This window comes from Hyaena hyaena, unplaced genomic scaffold (genome assembly GCF_003009895.1).
Source record: "Hyaena hyaena isolate Hyena2069 unplaced genomic scaffold, ASM300989v1 scaffold_187, whole genome shotgun sequence".
NCBI classification, from domain to species: Eukaryota; Metazoa; Chordata; class Mammalia; order Carnivora; family Hyaenidae; genus Hyaena; species Hyaena hyaena.
The window spans coordinates 1,863,473-1,887,070 of NW_024080820.1; the positions used below are offsets into that span (position 1 = coordinate 1,863,473).

The window sequence follows — 23,598 nt, forward strand, 5'->3', positions numbered from 1 at the left end:
CTGACAGCCCAGACTGGAGGCTCGTGCTAAGGAAGGGCTAATGGAGAATAATGGCAGAGTATCTTGTCCTTGTACAAAACGTATCACTTCTCTTCTTGAAGATGGATTTTTAATTTACTGTTTGGTCTACAAAATGGCCCCTCTTTTAACATAACTTAATGGGAAAAAAAATGTATTTAGAGTTGCTCTGAAAACCCCCCCCCCCCCCCCCCCCGCCTTGGTAGGTTCATGATCGACCTCCTGAAAGCTGTGCTGTCGTTCGTGCAGAATTTGTTAAAATGTGTTCAGCAGCTCCGTCCAGTGCTTTGGTCTGTAGTTATTTGCACATTTTGGTCAAATGTTATTTGAATTCCATTTGACTTTCAAGTTCCATGTCTTGGTCTCTGTCATAGTAGAGGTGGTCCTCATCCAGAAAGCCAACTCCCAACACGTTGTTCTGGGTCTGCATTTGAGTATAGAAGTTAGAGTCCTCCTTTTCTGACGGTTACACACCCTCCTGAGAATATGTACCCCAGTCTCTGTCACTGAAGGGCTCCTGTGTTCCTACTGAGCTGGCTTTATTTGGAGGCTCTTGTGACAGTGGCCCCTGGCTCTTGGAACTGTTTTCAGCTTAATCCCTCTCTATTTCACACTGAAGAGCTGGTTCGTCACCACAGGAATGTTGAGTGTGGCTTATGACCATCCTGGAAGCATAGTCCTCCAGAGGACATACAAACTCCTCATAGGCATCAGTGTCCATCGGGTGGGAATTCATGTGGCCCCCTTCAGAATTTTGTGGTGAGGGCCTTAAATTTTCTCCTGTGGTGACCTTGAGAGGAATATCTCTTTGAGCTGTATTTCTTCCGTGCATGCAAGGGTCAGATGTATAAATGTCTAAATCTCTTTCGTGATAGTCACTCTTACCAGAATCTGAGGGAACTTCAGGAGAACATGGTAGTGTTTGTGGTGAAACATCTACACTGAAAAATTCTAAGTCTCTAAGTGAGCACTGCCACTCCACTGCCTCGGATTGGAGAGCCCTGGCATAATCATAAGTGACCTTGCCTGGGATCTCATCACTGAAGGGACTATTGCCCGGTGATCCAGGCAAGGTCAATGCATCTTCAACTGTATGAGTGTTAGAGGCACTTTCCAGATGCGTCTTGTATGAACCAGAGTCTGGACCAAAAATGAGAGGTTCTTCGAAACAGTCGTCCTGATTCTCATATTTCCTCAGAATCTTCTGGAAGGGGCTGTAGTCCTCAGGATCCTCTAATGATGTAACATTGTCCTTCCTCACAGCTGAGTCCTCGTCCTCTGGGGGCTCACTGGCTCTGTGGCTCTTCTCCCCATGTGCCTCTTCTTCAGCCACATTTCTTGCATCGTCTGAGCTTGTTGAACTGAGGGTAAATAAAGACCCTTCATCAGAATCGTAGTTGCTCTCCAGTTCGTACTGAGGGTCAGAAGGACCATGTTTCTGCTCTGGTTCCATGGTAGCGGGAGTGACATGCAGGCCATGGCCCCATCTCGAAGGAAGGACTGGTGGGGATGGGTTCATCTCTCCTGGGTCACCGAGCGTGACCTCCCTGGGAGGCCCTTCCCCAGCACTGGCCCCCGTGAGCCTTGGCTGCTGCGCGTCCAGCAAATTCGTGCAAGCCCTCGCTTGCGTTTCCTCCGAAAACTCTGAAGGTAACCATTCGGTGCCCCCGTTTTTCTCATTCTCTGCAGTCCTCCATGCTTTCGTACGTGTTTGCATTTCAGAGAGCGAAGCTGTCATTTCTCTTGAGACAGGCGTGTTTAATTCATCCGGATCACTATGAATTGAGCCAGAGGCACGCCGCAGTCTGCCAGCTGTCGCAGGGACGCCCACTGAACACTCGCTGGGAGAGTCTTCCCAGGCCACAGTTGCATAATTTATTTCTCCAAGAACGTCTTTCTCATAGACGCGGTCCTGTCCTGCGGGAATTACGTCCTCATAATCAGCATTTGACTGTCCTCGGAGAACGGACCGGGCCTCCTTGCTGTCACTCAGAAGCACGTCATCGTTTCTGCTCCCTGGCCCACCGTGGTCCCCGCATCGTCCCCTGCTCTGCCAGCCTCCAAGCTCACTTCTGCCGTTTCCTGGAGTTTCGCCGGGGCCGGCAGCAGCATCGAAGCCGGCAGGGGCCTGCCTCTCACGGAGGGGCAGGTCCATCCTTGGGTGCTGGGTGCTGCCTGCAGCTTCCATGTCGTCACAGAAGCCCTCGTTGGAGTACGCATTATCCGAACCGGGCCTTTTGCGACCGCACCTCTGTTGCCACAGTCTGTCCAGGAAAGGCCTTGCCAAAGCCCCCAGGCAGAAAGCCACAAAGAACGTGATGAACACGGCCAGGCACACTGCCAGGGCGAGGTTCTGGGGGGCCTCCCCGTCGGCAGGGCTCCTCGCCCTCCTCGGCAGCCGGCTCCGCTTCCCACTGGGGTGGGTGTCGGCGGGGTCCTTCTTCCCTGGGCTGGAAAAATGCTCGGAGCCTCCCTCCTGGGGCCCCTCGGCTTTGCCTGCTATGAGGCTTTTTGTAGGATTCACAGTCATCAGAGGAAGGTGCGTCTCCCTGGAATTCTTGCTTTGGGGAGTCCAGCGGGGTGCCTCCTCGTTCCCTGAAAGTGGGGTGGAGAAAACGCACTATGAGTGGACGCTGAAGGAGGGTTCTGTTGGCTTCAGAAGCTTGCGAGAGGCCCCCTGAGTCCTCATCCTACTGTATCTAAAGTGTATCAGCAGCTTAGTGATGGATCAGTTGATTGTCCAAGGCCAAGAGCATGTCTACCGCTGCCCACACCTGTGCACGTGGCTGTCAGGCTTAGGTCTGCTACTCACGGGCCCAGGAGGTTCCGTGTCTCTTAGTCTTCTTGCCCGACTGCTGCCCAGGGAAGGAAGGAAGCCGGACTGGAGGGGACAGCCACGTCGCTTCTCCTTCCTCCGCATCCTCACCTACCTCACATTTCCAGGAACATTCTGTCAGGCCCTTGCAAGGCCCGCCCGGGCTCTGCCCACGTGCACAATATCATTTCCTCACCACGGCCCGGTGTTGGGAAACAGCAAAAACATTCAGGGTTTTAGGCTGGTTCCTGACACTTGTGCCTTCCATACCCAGAATGCCACCCTCTTTCATTCCTCTGTTCCTCCCCGGCTGACATTAAGACTCCTCTCTGATCTTCATGGATTTCTTCTAAACCTGGTAAGCGTGGCCATGCTTCACCTCCAGTGCAGGTACGACCAGAACAGAATCCAGGGCTCATTAACACACTTCCCAGCCCACACTCACGTAGGGGTTTGAGATTTTTAGCCAAGATAGTTAATGGCAAAAAAAAAAAGTTTTTCAGTATGTTCAGCTCTAGTAACGTAGTCTAGCATTTGGGGAAAGTGTCAAGGAACAAATCAAAAAAATGTATCCTTTTGAAATACGTATGTTTCATTTCTCTCTGTTCAGAGGGTTAGCAAGCATTTTATTTTATTTTATTTTTAAATGTTTTATTTATTTCTGGGAGGGAGACCACGTGAGCAGGGGAGGGTCAGAGAGAGAGGAAGACACAGGATCTGAAGCAGGCTCCCGGCTCTGAGCTGGCTGTCAGCACAGAGCCTGACACGGGGCTCGAACCCACAAACTGTAAGATCATGACCTGGGCCGAAGTTGGACGCTTAACTGACTCAGCCACCCAGGCGCCCCACAGGGGCAAGCCCTTTAAATAGTCATGTTTCACATTGTAAAAGTTCTTTCTTTGATCAAGTATTTGTTAAGAACTGGGATAGAAGTGTGACAGGCTGGGGCTTTCTCTCCCTGTGAAATTTCTGTTTTTGACCAAATCTAATTGTTTCTGAGCTATTTAAATTAGGTTTCTTTGGCCATTTGAAGAAAATGATTCATGAAGTGAGGAAAATAGTTAGGTGCCAGTGATTGTTTTGTGACACAGTGTGGCTGACTTAACGCCGTAATCAACATTGTTGCTTTCAGGGAGGCTGTCGCTGTTTCAAATGAGACTAAATTATTCATGGGATTTTTTTTTCTTCTCCCTTCAGCTGGAACATTTCAGAAAAAAAGAGGCACCCCTGACTTACCTGTAGACTTGCTGCAAATCACATTCCATGTTCTCCTCCAGGATTCAGAAATGAAATTTTGGAAGGCCACCACGCTGTCGCCACACTGCCATTGATTACCAGCCAAGTCCACCTCCAGATGGGGAAGTTCTAGAGCAATGATCATCATTGGTAGGATGGTGGTCAGAAGATTGTTGCTGAGGTCTACAGCCTGCTTGAGAAGGAGCAAATTTAGGATAGTCCGTGAAGAAAGACATTTAGAGACAAACAGGAGTTGCAGATATTGCTGACATTGCTATGGAGACAATAGGAATTTTGCACTGATTTGAGAATTCAAGAATACTGGGTTTAAGTTTCTGCTCTGCCCTTAGCAACCCTATGAGCCTCGGCAAACTGTTCACTTCTTAGGAGCCTGCCCCCTAGCGTTGTTGTGAGGATTAAATGTATGTGAAAGCTTTAAGTATGGTGCCCACCTATATTAGAGGCCCAGTCATTTTCCCTTCTTTCTTTCCTAGGAGTTGTAATTTGAACTGTTAGATAAAACTCCCTGTTAGACTGTTAGACCTGTTGTTATCAAGGTCTAGAATTAGATACCAGGTCTAGAATTTCTAGAAGCACTGGGATCTTGAAAGTGACAGAAGACGCTGGATGATGAGAGCATCGAACACAGAAGAACTGTGGCTGACCACAAGTAGCAGGGAGATCTTTTGTATCAACTATTATCTCAAGGGTAGTAGTACATTTTCCTGCATCCATGCCTAGTATACAAGATGACTAATTTTTCCAGAAATGAAGAGGAGGACGTCTGGGTGGCTCAGTGGGTTAAGCATCTGACTCTTGATTTCGGCTCAGGTCATGATCTCCCAGCGTGTGGGATGGAGCCCCGTGTTGGGCCCTGGGCTGTCAGCACAGAGCCTGCTTGGGATCCTCTCTCTTTCCCGATCTCTCTGTCCCTCCCCTGCTCATGTGTACTCTCACAATAAATAAACAGAAAACCCAAGAAAGAAATGAAGGGGAACTTGGGAAACCAAAAGGATTCAGTGGCTCTGGAAACACAGAGGAGGACCTGCTGACGTTGGCGGTGGCCGCAGTGTGATACACCAGGAAGAGCAGTTGGGTGTAGCTCTGGCTACTGTTTGCGGAGTGCTGCTGGGTGCTGGCCTTCCGTCAGGTGCTTCACATACATTATCTCCAGGCCTCCCCAATGCTTCCTCAGAGGAGGAAGCCGGGCTAGGCCACACAGTACCTACCACAGAGCCCCTGCTGCCACGGTCTGGTACACGACAGGTGCTCAGTAAATAATGGAGGAAGGAATGAATGAACGAAATGGCAGAGTTGAGGGCTGATCTAGCCCCATGGCTGTGTGCCTTCCACTCTCAGAGCCTGATCTCCCACTGCACTGGAGCACAGGGATGGTGGATGGGGAGGCAGCGGGAGGCAGAGGTGGGGTCGTGGGGCTTGGGGAGGGGCAGGTAGTAATTAGAAGAACAGAAAATCATAAAAGAGAGAATGCAAACCTTGCTGGAAGAAATAAAAAAAAAAAAAAAGAAAAGAAAAGGGAAAGTGGGCCATGGATGAAAGCCAGAGAGACTGGATGTTATCCAGGTCAATTGTTTTATAAAAAAAAAAAAAAAACAAAAACCCAGCAGTGATATCTTGGGTTATATAAATTCCTAAGAAGAGCCGATTCGAACAATAGTGCCGTGACCAAGACCACTGCATGTAGAAGCAGAAATTCTCTTAGAATTCTCTGAACTTAGGTAGTGAGAGCAACCTTTCCAGTGTTGAGTCACCAAACAGTCTGGACTCCCAAGGGAAGGTTGCCAAAAATAGAAAGTAGGAGACTGAGAGAGGGAGGGGGGACAATATAACCACTTTGTTTGGCCTGGCCTGGGATGGATTGCTTTCTTCTGTACCCCTCCTCAGCAACAGAGGGAAATCCTCCAATGGTTTTCAGGTAGTTACTTTCTTGTTAGTGCATATCTACATTTTTGTCTCCCTAGCATCTTATTATATTACAAAATGGGACTGAAAACAAAACTGAAGCAAGGACAGAAAACTAATAAAATTATTCAGGAGGAATGATTTCTGAGAAAAGATGAAAGCAGAACAGTCCAATCTGACTAAAGAAAGAAGCCATCTACCATCACTTGAAAGGGGTGAACGTTACAGAAAGATTGGGGAGGCAGCTAATATAGCTCCGCAAATGACTGCATTCGGAAGAATGGGAAAGATAACAGAATGTTAATCTGAAATGTCAGTTTACATAGATCTCATTCCATCTAAACACGATGATGAATTTATGCTTTGAAAAAAAAATCTATCTGGCTTCTGGAAAGATTCCCACATGCAAAAATACATAGCATAGTGCAAGTATTAAATACATCTCTTGAAAAAGAAGAAGACATCTATTTAAAAATTTTTTTAATGTTTTATTTATTTCTGAGAGAGAGACAATGTGAGCAGGGGAGGGTCAGAGAGAGAGGGAGACACAGAATCTGAAACAGGCTCCAGGTTCTGAGCTAGCTGTCAGCACAGAGCCCGACGCAGGGCTCGAACCTATGGGCCGTAAGATCGTGACCTGAGCCGAAGTCGGACACTTAGCTGACTGAGCCACCCAGGTGCCCCGACATCTGTGTTAATATTCAGCTTTCTGGTACCAGATATGTCCATCGAGTTCCAAAACCAGTTTTCAGAGTTCTTGCTGAACATGTCGAAGGGATCATGGAGAAGGAGAGATTGTATGATTCTGGGCAGTTCAGGTGAAGCAAGAATTACAGAGAATTTCAAACATTCCTGGGGCTAGTGTTTAGTTGGCTTGGAGAACCCATTGCCAGTGAGCTACGGAACACTAACGAGTCACAGTAAAAATGCACAGGAAATAAAAACAGACGCAGGGCAATGACATACACAAATACACTTATAACCAGTGTAGTGTGTTAAACGAGGTTCCCTCCCAGGCAATCTGACAACCTATTTGTGGGGAATGGGCGGCATTGCCAAGTTAGTTAAGTGCATTTTCTCATCTGCTCTGATAATTACTGGGGCAAAGATGGTCCCAGTGATCCTGCCCCCTGGTGTTCACACCCTTAAGGAATCTCCTCCCCTCAAGTATGGTTACTCGAGGTTCTGAGCAACAGAATATGGCAAAAGCAATGTGATGTCACTCCCACAATTACAGTGTAGTAAATTGTAATGTTTTCCTTGCTAGCAAGCTCTCTCCTTCAGGCTCTAAAGTAAGCTGCCATGCTGTGAACTGCTCGGTGGAGAGGCACACAGGGCACAGAAGGGAGGGCAGGCTTCGGCTGACAGCCAGTGAGGAATTGCTCAACAGCTCACAGGATCAGAGTCTTGTCAGCAACTACATAACTTGGAAGTGAATCCATCTCCAGCGCTGGGCCTTCAGGTGAGTCTCAAACTCTGGCTGACACCTTGACTGCAGCCTCTTGAAATACCCTTAGCAAAGGACGCAGGACCCTGCCTGGCTTCCTGACCCCCCAAATTATAAGATAATGTGTGATTTTTAGACTACTAAGTTAGGAGTAATTGTTACACAGCAGTGGGTAACTAACACACCTATTCATGATCATCCACTTATTCATTCCTTTGTTCAGCAAGTGTTTTAAAATATGTGCTATGAATTAGACATGTGCAAAGCACTAGAACACAAAATAGATTTACAGAGCATGTCCTCAGAGAGCTTGAGGATTAAGGGATACAGGCATTAACAACTAACCATACTAAAACTAAATAATTTTTGTTGTGACGAACGTAATAAGGAAAATGCATAGCATATTGTAAGTGTTTATAAAAGGGCAATTAATGCAACCTGGAGGCCCCGGGAAGGCTTCCTTGAGGAAGTGACATTGGAGGGATTCCTAAGAGTTAGCTGTTCCAGACAAAGGATCAGCAAGTGGGGAGGCCTTGGTGTGAAGAGAGAAGGAGTGGAATAAGCAAGGGGAGAGTGGTTTGGAATAAGGCTGGAGATGCAGGCAGGGGCCAGGCTCTCGTTGGGAAAACTTAGTAGGGGTTCTAATAAGCAGTGGTACGTTCATATTTGTCTGTTAAACAAGTGGGATACTGTGGCCATTTTAGAATTTGTATATGCGGTCTTCGTTTCTAAAGAGCTTGGGGCGCCTGGACGCCTCAATTGATTAAGCATCTGACTCTTGATTTCGGCTCAGGTCACGATCTCATGGCTTGTGAGATCAAGCCCTGCGCTGGGCTCTGTGCTGACAGTTGCAAAGCCTGCTTGGGATTCTCTCTCTCTCTCTCTCTCTCTAAATAAATCAATAAATAAATGTTAAAAAAAAAAAAAAAAAGAGCTTGCTATGTTCCAAGTACTGTTCCAACCACTTTATGTGCATTTGAACCATTTAATTCTCACAACATTCTGTGAGAAAGGAAAGCAGTCATCTCTGTTTTTTCAAAGGAGAAAACTGAGGCACGGAGAGATTGGTAACTCGCCCAAGATTGTGTGGCTGCAAAGTGGCAGAGCCTCAGTTTCAACTCTGGCAGCTGACCCCAGGGTTCACTCACCTCACCATCACTTCGCTGGTCTCCCTTCAATAGCAGAAGGGCTTGGGGGGCCCTGGATGAAAGGGGGAAGTTGGAAATTTGTCTTGCAGTGATACATGAGTAACACTTTCCATAAAGTTGGGAAAAACCAGCAATGATGACGCTGTCCAATCTGACGGCCACTAGCCACATGTGGCTTTAGAGCACTGATGTGTGACTAGTCAAATTGGGATGTGGGTATGAATAGTACACAGAATTTGAAGTCTTGGCATGAAAAACAATGTGAAATAGCTCAGTAAGAATTTTTATATTGATGACGTGATTTTATATTTGTAAAAAATAATATTCAGGTACACCAGGTTAAAAAAAATATATTACTAAATGAAATTCACGGACTTATTTTTACTTTCTGAATCTAGTTACTAGAGCCTCTAAAACTGCATATGTGGCTCACAGCATGCTTCTTTGGAACGACGCTGACCTACATGAAGAGTGAGGGTGTGAGATGGAGGGTATGGGGGACCAAGTTTCTTCCTGAGACATCACTAGATGTCACACTGAAGGCCCCTTCGTTTCTCCAAAGGAGTAGTATGGTGGGGAGATTTTACAATACCCCCCGGAGAAGAGGGGGGTGGAGGACAGTGCTTGGGGAAGAGGCAGAAGCTGCCAAGCCCAGAGCAGAGCTTTGGAGTTCTTCCCCCTCCCAGCTGTCAGTTCTTCAGTGAGAGTCATTGCCAAGTGCCTAAGAGACAGATGTTCTGGCTCCAAAATGTGACATAGAGCCCCCAGGATGGGTCTCATGTTCAGAACGGTGTGTGGCGTGTGGTTAAGTATGAGCTGTCATTATCACTTTTATTATCGAGTGCCCAGTTTGGATTTGGAAGCAACAGTGTCACAGGCCTTCATCCTGGGTTGCTGACATCTCAGCGTTGACCAGGTGGCTCAGGGGACACCCCCACCCAAGTGCTCCAGATGGCACAAGACCCCAGGGACCTTGACCCACCTTGCAGCTCAGGGAGGGGGCCTCCATTATAACTCTGATTTAATTTCTTGCCAACTGGTTAAGTGGAAACTCGGAGCTGGGTTTAATTTGATTTAGAAAATAATGTGCCAATTCTTGGTACTGAGTATTTTGTTTGAGTGAAATTCACGTCCGTGACTGAGGCGTTTAATTTTTTGAGGCAAGAGAGAGACTCCAGCTATTTTAGCAGAATCTTACAATAGACTTATCTTTTCTGACTAATAGCCAGTACTCCTGGGCACAGAGAAACTCCCCGGTAGAAATATTCTTCTAATGTAATTGCCTATATGTCTGCGATTGGAAATACTCTAAAAGTCATCTCATAACCTGTAACTTCTTGAGGTCCTTGAAGGCTCCTGGATGAATTCTAAATATCCTGTTGCTCTTTAGGTTGAGGTTCTCCAGCCTTGAGCAGTTACGAAAGTCAGACAAACCAATCTGCGATATCCCATTGAACGACAGATCCAAACTCTGTAATGACTTCAGGTTGCACAGTCCTGTTAAAAATAAAAAACAAAATAAAACGTAAATGCATGATATTTACTGTCGCAATGTTTATCATGGTGAAAACATGGTGTCACCCTACGTGGTTCTCAGCAGAGAGGTGGCTAGACAAAGTATGGTATAGCCGTACCACAAAACACTGCGCCGTCTGAAAGAGAAGGGGGGACTCGATGGAGCAGGAGGGCAAGGTCAAGTTGCAGAACAGCGGAGCGTAGGATTCCAACATTCTAGGGGGAAAAGCCACATGCAAACGGATGCATATGTTCTGAGCAAGCGGAGAAAAAAGCCGGGAAGGAGACGAACCAAACGATCAGTAGTAGGAACACTCCAGCGGTACTGTTAATAGTATAGACATTTCACGTATGTTTCAGAGGTAATAAGTTGTAGCTAGATTTTGTTTTCTGACAGAATAATCTAACTGGGTTTTGGTCTCTGTCTTTTGTATTTCCCTTGACTCCAGAGAGTAACCAGGAGGCCCATTTGGCACAGAAGATAAAGGCTGAGAAGGAGATGCTGGTCCTAGCTGACTTCCAAGTTTGATTGCCCATCTGAGTCTCACAAGAAAGCCCTGCATTTTTACATTTCCTGCCGCTCTGTTCTCACTTGTACTTTGAGTCTTCAACCAACTACTAGCTAACAGAGCAGGTTGGTTCGGTTCCGGAGGGTTTGTTCCTTTCTGCTGTGTGCAGTGTTCTCGTTGTCAGACTGCCCATGCAGAGAGAGGGTGACTTACTTCAAATAGCTGTACACCTGTGTTATACTTATGTTCACATCAGCCGTACAGATGGAGTAAGAGATCAGTAGGACAACACAATCACAACGTTAGGAGCAAGGCACTGAGTGCTGAGGACAAACAGAGCATAGAGTCCTTGTGTCTGAGTGGATAAGACATACACACAGGAAAAAGCTACCAGGTATACAAGCAGTTACGTCCCCACCACCTTACAGTAAAACGAACTGTTGTTGGTCTCTCAGCCTCTCCATTAGATGACCAGTCCCTTCAGGGCAGACTCTACATCTTTGTAAACTCTCGCAAGGTCTGGAATATACTATGTATTCATTCAATAAGCCAGACGTCACGGTGTTTGACCTTCACAGAGATTTAAAAATGATTGCACCAACACTAAAGATGTAATACAAAACTCTGCATTTCTAGCTTCTCTTGAAAAAGTAGAGGTTACAGCGGGCACAAGACACTGGTTAGAGCCGAATGAGGGCTATCTGCTTTGAGTGGGACTGACACTAACAGAAGGTAATTTTTTGTACTCAGGCCTCTGTTAAAACCAGGAAAACAAGGGTTAGGCCAAGAAACTCACTGTTTAAAAAGAAGAAAAAAGGGAGAGAAGGAAGCTTGATATGCAGCTGGTAGATGCTAGTCAGAAATGCTGCCATATTGGTTTGTAAATCACCACTGCGGGGCTCTCCTGTGGTGCTGCATTGCCCTAGGTACTTCTGTGACCCCCCTCACCCCCAAAACAGGACTCCGCTCCATCACGACAGCCAGGAGGCATGCACTTAGGAAGCCCAGGCTACAGTCCAGTTGTTCAATATTTTGAATACATAACATCCGAGAAGATATGTTTCTTCGTGGGGTGAAGAATATTTCTACACATTTTCATTGACAAACATATGGGTCTGTGAGGAAAAGAAAAGCAGCAGCATGTGACACCAATACGAAAGGAGCTATAGTTTCCCTAACGTTGTCCTGACACATACCTGGCCTGTACATGGATGTGAGCTCGTAGTTCCCTATAATGTCTCACTGCTTAACTGAATTGAACATGTGCCCTAGGAGTTCGGTGGAGGGAAGAAAAATCATTTTATTTTTTTTTATATATTTTTTAAAATTTTTAATGTTTTATTTATTTCTAGGAGAGAGAGAGAGACAGCGTGAGCAGGGGAGGGTCAGAGAGAGAGGGAGTCACAGACTGAAACAGGCTCCAGGCTCCGAGCTGGCAGTCAGCACAGAGCCCGACGCGGGGCTCGAACCCACGAACCGCGAGATCGAGACCTAAGCGAAAGTCGGACGCTTAACCGACTAAGCCACCGAGGCGCCCCAAGAAAAATCATTTTAAAACTCCTATTTAATTGTATGCTCTCTTTATGCTCTAAGCATGTCACGGACATCTCCTTTGAAGCCTCATCAAGCCCTGGGAGTTGTTACCATCTTGTAAATGACAGAACCTAGGTGCACTGAAATTAGGAACTTGCCCAGTGTCGTAGTTGGTGGAGCTGTGGAGCGAGGATTGAAACTCATATCTCTTAACCATTACTGTTTAGCCATGGACATTTGATACAAAAAGGAAAAAAAAGCACTGACAGGCCCATGTTTAAAGCAAAAATAGTGTAACATATGTAGTGGTAAAATGGATGACCATACTAGCACAAAGACCAGGGGAAGTGAAATGGAAGAATACTATTGTAAGTTTCTTGTGTTAGAGACAAGTAGTATAATACCACATAAAAAACAAACTGTGATGCTAGGATGTATATCGGAAACTCCAAAGCAACCCCTAAAACAACACAGCAACAGCAAAGAAGTATGGCTAGTAAGCCTACAAAGGAGATAAAGAGGATTAATTTTTAAAAATACACGATTAATGCAAAAAAGGCAAAGAGAAAAGGGGGAACTAAGCATAGAAGGAACAAATGGAAAAAATATCAAGACGATAGATACAAATAATAGTCTAAAACCACCAATCAAAAGGCAGGGATACTCAGTTTGGATGAAAATTCAAAGGTCAACTATATGATTCCTACAAGAAACCCACTTTAACTATAAAAATATGGATAGGATACATGTTAAAGGATGGAAAAAATAGTCTTTCCTGAAAATGGTGCTGGAATAATTGGATATCTTTAAAACTTCTATATACTATTCATACTATGTACAAAAATTAACCCAATTTTATTTTTATTTATTTATTTTTATTTATTTCTAGGAGAGAGAGAGAGACAGCGTGAGCAGGGGAGGGTCAGAGAGAGAGGGAGACACAGACTCTGAAACAGGCTCCAGGCTCTGAGCTGGCAGTCAGCACAGAGCCCGATGCGGGGCTCGAACCCACGAACCGCGAGATCATGACCTGAGCAAAAGTCGGACGCTTAACCGACTAAACCACCCGGGCGCCCCTAACCCAGACAATTTTAAAACTATCATAAACCTAACTGTGAAATCTATATTTAATCCTACATGTAAATAGATCATAAACCTAAAATGTAAAAAAGTAAAGTTATAAAACTTGTAGAAGAAAATATAGGAGAAATATCTTTGTGACTTTGGGTTAGGCAAAGATATCTTAGATATGACACCAAAACACAATTTTTATACTAACAGATGAACTGTACTTCACAAAAATTAAGAATTCTGCTCTTTGAAAGACTGTTAAAGTAATAAATACTCAAGCCACAGATTGGGAGAAAATATTTGCAAATCATGTATCTGTGAAAAAATCTTGTATCCAGCATATATAAAGAACACTCAAAACTCAATAGTTAAAAAAAAATTAGAAATTGGCCAAAGATTTATAGATGTCATCAAAGATACACAGATGACAAATAAGTGTACACAAAGATATCTAATGTCATTGGTCATTAGGGAAATCCAAATTAAAACCACAATGATATACCACTATACATCAATTAGTATGGCTAAAATTAAAAAGATTGACCACACTTGGGATGGGTAAGGATGTAGGACAACAGAAATTCTCACATAATGCTAGTGGGAATTTAAAATGATACTACCACTCCACACAACACTGGCAATTTCTTCAAAAGTTAAACATCTACCTAACATACAACTCAGCCATTCTATGCCTAGGTTATTTTCCGAAAAGAAATGAAAGCATATATTGCCACAAAGACTTTGTTTCATTATTCTTTTAATGTCAATAGGAACGGTAGTGATGATACCTCTTTTGTCTCTGAGACTGGCCATTTGTATCTTCTTCTTTTTTTTTCTCGGTTAGCTTGGCTAGAGGATTATCAATTTTATTTATGTTTTCAAAGAAACACGTTTTGGTTTTGTTGATTTTATCTGTTGTTTTTCCTGTTTTAAATGTCATTGATTTCTGCTGCGATTTCTATTATTTCTTTTCTTCTTCTTGCTTTAGGCTTACATTGCTCTTATTTCTTTAATTGGGCTAGGTGGAAATGTACATTATTGATTTTAAACTTTTCTTTCAATGGATGCTTTTAATGCTATACATTTCCCTCTAACCACTGCTTTTGCCACATCTCACATATTTTTTTTTTTTGCCACATCTCACATATTTTGATAAGTGCATTTTCATTGTCACTTAGCTTAAAATATTTTCAAATCTCTTTTGAGACTTCTGTAATACATGTCTTATCTAGAAATGTGTTGTTTAGTTTCCAGAGATGTGAGGGTTTTGCAGCGTTCTGTTACTGGTTTCCAGTTTAATTCCATTGTGATCTGACAGCATACTTTGCAAAGAAGATGTGGTGTATGTATATGTATGTGTGTGTGTACCCACCCACATACACACACACACAATGGACTATTATTCAGACATCAAAAAGAATGAAATCTTGCCATTTTCAATGGCATGGATGGAACTAGAGGGTATTATGTTAAGCAAAATAAGTCAGTCAGAGAAAGACAAATACCGTATGATTTCACACATATATGGAATTTAAGAAGCATGATTTCTGCTTATTCAAGTTTGTTAAGATGTGTTTTATGGACCAGAATATGGTCTGTCTTGGTAAATATTTCATAGAAGCTTGAAAAAAATGTGTGTTCTACTGTTGTTGGAGGGAGTACCGTATTCATGGCAATTCGAGCAAGTTGACTGGTAGTCATATTCAAGTCAACTGCATCCTTATTGATTACTTGCCTGCTTAATCTATCAATTGACAGGCGAGGTTTGAAAGTCTCCAGTACAGTGCATTTGTCTATTTCTCTTTTCAGTTGTCAGTTTTTTCCTCACATATTTGATGCCCTGTTAGGTGCACTCACATTTAAAGTGATTATGTCTTCAAGAATTGGCCTCTTTATCCCCTTTATGTAGTGCTTCATCCCTGATAATTTTCCTTATTCTAAAGTTTCCTTTGTCTGAAATTAATATACCTACTCCACTTTTCTTTTGACTAGTGTTTATCTAATGCTTTATCTTTCTCCATCCCTTGAGTCACCAGCTTTATTTATAATAGCTAACAAAGATAGCCCGAGTGTCCACTGACCGGTAACTGCATATCCACACAATGGAGTTCTGGCAATGAAAAGGAATGAGCTTTTAATACATGCAACACCATGGGTGAATCTCAAAACAATCATGCTGAATGCAAGAAGATATACCAAACATAAAAGTACATATCCCATGATTGCCTTAAGATAAACTTCTAGAAAATGTAAACAAATCTATAGCGTGAGAAAGGAGACCAGTGGTTACATGCACAAAGGAGAGAGGATAGGTATGAAAGACAGATTACAAATAGACTTGAGGAAACATTTGGGGGTGATGTGTAATTCATTACCCTGATGGTGGTGGTCTCGCCGGTCAGGGTGGTTCAGAAAGTCAGAGGACAGGTCAAAAGAGTGCTCAGAACATGGAGAAGCAGGAGGCTCTGACAATGTCCAGACTTTCAGAAGCCTGAGCAAAGGAACCAGATTGTTGACGAGTACCCTGAACTTCATATAAACTCTGAACTTTTGCAGAAAGAGAATGGAAATCACCTTCAGTTACCTATTGTGCTTCAAATCAGAGAAGTGACCATCTGAGCAAAGACTGGGATGGGAAACAGCATTACTCAAGGTGATCAAAAGGCACTAGGAGGGAACTGCCATTTTTGAGCACCTCTTATGTACCAGGGACTGTGAGAAATGTTGCACATACATCATTGCTCTGTGTGTTCAAGTTTTTACAAACGCCATCTCTAACCCTCATATCCTCCCTATATATGCCATTATCTTCAGTTAAAAATAAGAACCGGGCAGGTTTTTGTTTGTTTGTTTGTTTGTTTGCAGCTTAAGTGACTTGTTTAAGGTCAATTAACGGAAGTTTAAGACTTCTGTTAATTAATACAAGAAGTATAGAAGCATAGAAGAAGAGTATAAGAGTAAATAAGAAGGGTGGGACCAGAACATGCTAAGCATAGCAGAGGGTTACAAGGATACCCCCTTATTTGATTCCCTTCATAATATTAAGCTAAGATCCCCAAGAGGAAGGAAAACTTCTGCAGATGGAAATTAAGACAGTTGAGTTCAGTTATGCTTCTTACGTGAATTGCCATTTACTTCCAATTTTAGATAATTAAGGTTTAAATTTTTTAATGTTTATTTATTTTTGAGAGAGAGAGAGAGAGAGAGAGAGAGCAAGCATGAGTGGGGGAGGGGAAGACAGAAAGAGGGAGACACAGAATCCAAAACAGGCTCCAGGCTCAGAGCTGTCAGCACAGAACCCGTAGCGGGTCTTAACCCACAAACTGCACGATCATGACCTGAGCGGAAGTCAGACGCTTCACCGACTGAGCCACCCAGGCACCCTAGGTTTAATTTTATGGAGAGAACTGGTGGGGGTCCTATAATTGACTTTGTTTAGGGTCTCCCAAGATAGAGTTGGGAAATTTGAGTAAACTCCTTCTAAGGTGCTTGGCTGTGTTTCTCAATGGAGCAAAATATATTCTTTTAAAAATGTGGCCTGGTGAATCATTGTTGAGGGGAGGCTCAGGTGAATGAAAGAGGCTGAGAAGTGCATTCATGGCTGGGGCTTGGACATCAGAGGGTAGATTCCATGTTTCAGGAGGCTAGAGTCAAACACTGGGAGGAAAATGTGGAGGCACTTTTGTGGGGATGGAATTACTTATTGAACTGCTTTCTGATGATCACATAAATCATGGGAGGCTTACACTTCAGAAGCCAGAGGTGTTTTATAATTTTCAAGAAATTATTTCAGTGTCTATTAGAAGAAAGACCACAGAGGGTACACCCAGACATGAAATTGCCTTAGAAACATTCGTTTGGACTATGAACTTCTTAAATGATCTCCTAAGAGTGATAACCTGATAACATAAAACAATGATATTCAGGGGTTATGGCTTTGAGTTCAAAGAGTATTAAGAGTTGGAAGAATCTGGAAGAGTCCTAGACAAGATATTGATTTATAAGTTCAGCTCTCAATACGGTCTATTTTATATACATGAGCCAAAGACCTTGCCCTCTTAGCTTAATGACATACGTTTCCTTTTCTTTAAATTTTAGGACCTGACTTGGTTTTAAGAATACAGGTTGTTGGCATCTCCATAATCCAATAGCAATCAGGAAATTTAATTCCCTAAAAATTGAAAGAATACATGCGGTGCTTAGGTGGCTCAGCAGTTTGAGCATCTGACTTCAGCTCAGATTATGATCTCACAATCCGTGAGTTCAAGCCCTGTATCGGGCTCTGTGCTGACAGCTCAGAGTCTGGAGCCGGCTTCGGATTCTGTGTCCCCCTTTCTCTCTGCCCCTCCCCCGCCCATGCTCTGTCTCTCTGTCTCTCAAAAATAAACATTAAAAAAAAATTTAAAGAATACAACATACTTCTGTTTTTACCATACACTGGTTATGTTTGTTTGTTTGCCACCAGTATCAAACGTCAGATATTATTTCATCTCATTGTAACACATTTATCTCTTGGATTCTGGAATGTAGTGTATTAATGTCAGGCTGTCAAATCTGGTCTGTCAACCTAGTTGGAATTCCAGTAAGATGTTGGCCCTTAGCCATTTCCAGGCACCCCAGTCACTTGATGAAGGTGAGGTAGCATACCTGGAGACTGATTCCATTGTCGTCAATGTTTTAAAACGGATTTTTCTGCTATTAATGCTGTACTCCAAAAATATGGAAGGACGGTGGCATCATTAGTAAGGTTAAAGTCACGGCTAGCTACTGTTCTGTAAGTTGCATTGGCTGGCACCTCCTCTGGGTGTTTTGCCAGCATGAAGCTTGTTGGTGACACAACTGACTTGTTGGCGATCACAGCTGATTCTGAAGAGAGGGGATGGGTTGACACTGGGTCAGTCAGTGTGACCTGTCACTCCTACAAAGGTGGGCTTTCCTGAAAGCAACCTTTTGTTCATTGTATAAACTCTCACCATTTTAAGTCGTGGGACACGCTTTATAAAAGTACGCATGTGGTTCGAGGCCAGTTGCTTGATTGCTACTTTCTGAGAACCTCTAATTTATTATTGTCTTAGATGAGTGCAAGCACCTACATAAATAGTTAAACACGAATGATTCTCTGCTTGTGAATTATAGTGGGCTGGAGTTCTATCTACTACAATAGTTATTTAACATTTTAAAAGATAGCTTGCGATTTAGACGAAATGGAATTTATAATTACAATTTGTTTCCAAATAGACTGCTATTCTCAGCTTGTGCCAAGAGAGTAAAAATAACTAATATTTGCAAAGTACTTTGCAAGTATACAAAGTACTTTTCACATATTCTAATAGCTACCATTTATGATGCCAAATACCATGCTAAGTTAGGCTCTGGAAATACATTTTTCCTTTAGTCCTCACAACAATTCTATGAGTAAATGTTACACTATCCAGATGTTACCTTAAAAAAATTTTTTTAAGTAAACTCTGTCCCCAATGTAGGGCTCAAACTTACAACCCCAAAATCAAGAATGGCATGCTCTACTGACGGGGTCAGCCAGGCACTCCCAAATGTTACCTTTAAACAGGGTTAGAATGAAGGAATCAAAAAAGAACAAAAGGAAGGTCAGAAATAGAATAGTTCTCCAGGCAGTACCTCTCAGTTACCCGCTTTTTCTCCCCAAAATAGAATTTCAAAGACAGAGTGACTAAACCACAGTTACAGGATCCTAGAACGGCAAAAAGATGTTACAGGGACTCAAATGAAATGTATGACGATGGTGGCAAAATCATTCAAATCATAAAATGCTATGGATAAAAGAACTCTGAATTATATCTAATTAGATTCAGGGCTTACATTGGTCTTCTGTCATCTATTGGTTTCATTAATCTCTCTATGGTATCATTTGCTAGAATCTAATAGAAACTCAGGCACAGGATTTGCTCATTTCACATTTTTTCCTTCCTTTGCAAGTTTAATATTTTTCCTGGTATTTTGGGAGGCAGGAGTTCAACTTGGAAAAGGAAGATGGGGCTGTATGTGCATTTTATAGGGGTGTTTGGTCCTAAATGGAATTGTATTCCCTCCAACCTCCAATTAGCTTTGGGGAATTCATATGTTCTGTGGTGGGATAATATTTTGACATATTAATCTTTTATCTTTATTTCTGTCTTTCCATTTCTCCCCATTCAAGCAGAAAGAAGGTTCTGTGTTAATTACCCCAGGGAGCCACAGTGGGAGGCAGAAAGCAGAAGAGTCTACAGGTCTTTCTGGTTTTTGTTTTCTAAAGGCCTAAATCTTTAGAGGAAAGGAATTTCTAGATTTAGATAGAAGTCATTGTGTTTTTCTTTAAAGTTTGTTTGTTTGTTTATTTTGAGAGAGAGCAAGAGCGGGGGGGGGGGGGAAGGGAGAGGCAGAGAGGGAGACAGAGAACCCCAAGCAGACTCCATGGTGTCAGTGCAGAGCCCAATGCAGGGCTTGAACTCATGAACTATGAGATCATGACCTGAGCCAAAATCAACAGTTGGATGCTCACCGGACTGAGCCACCCAGGTGCCCCTAGGCAGAGGGTTTAAAAAAAAAAGTGGGAAGAATTTTCTCTAAATTGAAAAAATTTAAAAGTAATGTTTTCTGGCTGACAGGAGTAAGGGATACACACACACACACACACACACACACACACACACACACACACACACTTTGATGCCTTGTCAGGGTATTAGATTCTAGATAGAACTGTGGTACAAATTTGGAGAAAAGCAGAGAAAAGCCCATGAAAGACTAATGTCAAGTACAAGTATCTCCATATCCCATCCCCAGCTGAATCGGGGCTCAGAATAAAAAATTATGTTGACTTATAGAGAGTAGAAGGTTAGTATATTTGAATTTGTGGGGTTGAAATTCACATCTATCATACTAGTTAAAAAATATACTATATCATATGGATGGATATGTATAGCTATAATGATCATCAAAGAGTTATAGCATACAAAATGGAAATAGTCTAAATATTGTTTGATTAATCCAATTATAACATATATACACATAAAAGCTATTCTGATTATTAAAATATTATTTATGAGATTTCTTAATTATATAAAGATGTTCAAAATATACTGTGATACGAAACCATGAATAACAAAATAGTATGCAAAGTATGATCCAACTTTGAAAGAAAAATATGTACATAGGCGTAAAGAAAAAACTGAAAGAATATATACAGTTGACCCTTGAACAACATAGGATTTAGGGGTGCTGACCCCCCTGCACAATAAAAAGTTTATATATAACTTTGACTTCCCCAAAACTACTAAAAGCCTATCGTTGACTGGAAGCCTTACCCATAAAAGAAAGTCAATTAAATATTTTGTATGTCATATGTATTATATACTATATTCCTACAATAAAGTAATCTAGAGAAAAGAAAATGTTCTTAAGAAAACCATAAAGAAGAAATAGTATATTTACAGTACTCTACTGTATTTATATATTAAAAAACCCATGTATAAGTGGGCCTGCATAGTTCAAACTGCATTGTTCAAGGATCAACTGTATTACATGAGGGTCTTCAGTTCAAAAAATTTTTAATTCCTAATGTTCTACAAATAATAGGATTTTTAAAATAATAATACAAAAAATTATAAAATAAGATGCAGTTACTTTATACTTTACACTGAAAATCCTGCACATTGCTTTTATGGAAAAGCTTAGGGAGAGAAGACTCCTCCCTCTTCTCACGCAATTCTGTTGAAATGGTGGCTGGAATAATTGTTCCTTCACCTGCCAGCCTATTATTGTCAAAATGATGCTTAAAACCGACCAGAAGCTGGAAGAAGAGCAAAACACTAAAAATATGAAAGAACTGAAAATGAGAAAAACTAAATATGCATAATTTGGGGACGAAAAAAAGTGACAATATCCTTACACTTTTTTTTTTTTTAATATAGTGTCTCATATAAAGGTAAGTACTTAGCAAACAATGACCAAGGCTAAAAACAAACAAGGGAAAGAAATTGTGTAGCACTCCTGAATATAAAAAATCACAAAGGAAGCTAGGGATTATAAATCTGACACATTTTCTTATTAAAATATTGGTGATTACTTAAAGGGCTCCAACATCTAGACTACTGAATATCAGAATGGATGAAAATTTATTATAACAGCAGGGTATGTGGCGTATTCTGTTAGAAACCAGTATAAAGATTTCTGATTTTGGGGGGGGCACGTGGGTGGCTTAGTCAGTTAAGTGTCCAACTTTGGCTCAGGTCATGATCTCACAGTTTGTGGGTTCGAGCCCCGCATCGGGCTCTGTGCTGAGTTCCAAGCCTGGAGCCTGCTTTGGATTCTGTATCTCCCTCTCTCTCTGCCCCTCCCCTGTTCATACTCTCTCTCTCTATCTCTCAGGAATAAATAAACCTTAAAAACTTTTAAAAAAGAATTCTGATTTTGATTTGACAATAACAAAGTTTACATATTGATCATATAATATTAGCATATTTCTAGTCTACATTTGGAGGGCAACTAGACAGATACAAAATGTGTTCTAAGAAAAGAAAAATTACAAATATGGCAACATACTTAATTTGAATTATGCGATATATTGAAAGTATATGAACTAGTTATTTCTTAGTGCTTTTCTATATTTAGTAACAAATATATGATAATCAAAGTAATTAAAATTTATGCATTCTTATTTAGCACTTACATACTTCCTAGTGTCTCTCAACAAATCTACATTATATTAATGTCAGTTATAATAATAGGAGATTAAATTGCATTGACTATGAATTCCACATATTATAACTTGAAATTCCACTAAGGAGCTCATCTATTTCTTCTGATAAAATTTCAGCTATTTCCTCAAAACCGAAAACAAACATGGAAATCTAATGAGCAAAACATTAACCCTCCACGTACTCATGGTTTCTGGGTCTAGTCCATCTTTAAAGTTGTACTTACCCTTGGGAATGTCACTGAGCTTGTTTCTTTGAAGAATTAACAACTTTAGAAATGGAAGCCCATGTCTCAAGCTGCTTCTGTGGCACTTCCACCTCGGTGACGTAAGACTAGGCAGATCCAACGAGAAGGAGCTGATGGAATTGTTGCTGAGGTTTAGTATTTCCAGAACATGGAAGTGTGCAAGGGGGCTTAAGGTGATTTGTGAAATGAGATGGTTACTGAGGTCCAGATGTTTTATACTGCAGTCTTCTTTTTTTATGTGAGACTGTAAGAGAGCCCTAAAGAAATTGGCACTTGTGTCCACTGTGGCTGCTGTCTGTGGTCTGTCTACAGGTGTATCATGCTTTCCAGTAAAAGAACAATTTGTCAGGAGATACCCCTTTCGCTGGCACTCAGAATCGAATGAAATACTGCTCTTCCTTGATGGGCTTGTCATTGTTCCAGTAAAAAGAAGACCTATTAGCATTGTTACGACTCTGAAATGTAGGTTTTTCATAATGCCTAGGGGAAGGAAAATGAATTGACTTATTCAAAATAACATATGTAAAAATTAACAGTGAATAAACAGAAAATTCAATTTTCAATTTAAGATTTAGGAAAATTAGGGTGCCTTGATTGCCAATTTAAGTGGATGTTTGATTTCTGAGAAATTGGGGCTTTAAAAAGATAGCTAAAAATGGTATAATAATAGTCTACAATTACATTTATGTGACATTTTAAAGAAGGAACTCCCCTGATTTTTCAGAAAATACATATTCACTTGGGCTTACCTCTGTGTCTGTTTTTCCAGGAACATTCAGCCTGCAGTTTTCTTCAGAGTGAAGGAAACCTACCAAGATTCAAGACTTGTGTTTTCTTGCTGGTCATTAGTACTGAGCAAAGTCTGTTACCTTATCTACAACCTGTAATCAGCTACGTGGTTTATTATGTGAGTAACATGCCATCCAGTTACACGAAACTATGAACTGTATGGATGGAAGTTCAACTCACAAAGGAGACTCTTGATTTTTTTTAAAATGAAATTGTTTGTGGCTTTTCAAATTCTTTTGAAATTATTTAGATGCAACATAAACAAAATGGGTTATAAAAAGGATGTTATGCATCAGAACTACGAAGATGTAATAAGATATAGAAACATCAAGTTTCTTTTCCACCAAAGATTGAGAACAGAATTTCAAAACAAGCCTCTACAAATTACAATGGCCAAATGTATACACAGAATTTTTTTTTAAAAGAAAATGGGATAGTTAACTCCCCCAAAGACAGTAAGCTTCCAGAAGGGTGTCTCTCCCTCTCTCAATTTACAAAAGAAACTCTAGCTTGATTTTTTAATGACTAGATGAACTACATATATAAATCTCTCCCCCTGCCCCCCATGTTTTATATTTTCAATAGTCTGTAGTCTGTCACTATGCTGTTTGGATGATTAAGTGCATGGAGTGA

At 41.8% G+C, this 23,598-nt stretch overlaps 1 protein-coding gene across 1 annotated transcript; it reads right to left on the bottom strand.

Moving 5' to 3' along the window:
* Nucleotides 1–217: 217 nt before the first annotated feature.
* On the bottom strand, nucleotides 218–22,950 carry LRRC66 (leucine rich repeat containing 66). Its single transcript, XM_039241105.1, has 5 exons — nucleotides 22,926–22,950; nucleotides 22,156–22,656; nucleotides 9,915–10,084; nucleotides 4,070–4,259; nucleotides 218–2,613 (listed from the first exon to the last, which is right to left on the bottom strand). The coding sequence occupies exons 2-5, from the start codon at nucleotides 22,649–22,651 to the stop codon at nucleotides 611–613; spliced, it is 2,859 nt and encodes a 952-aa protein (XP_039097036.1). The 5' UTR covers nucleotides 22,652–22,656; nucleotides 22,926–22,950; the 3' UTR covers nucleotides 218–610.
* Nucleotides 22,951–23,598: the final 648 nt, after the last annotated feature.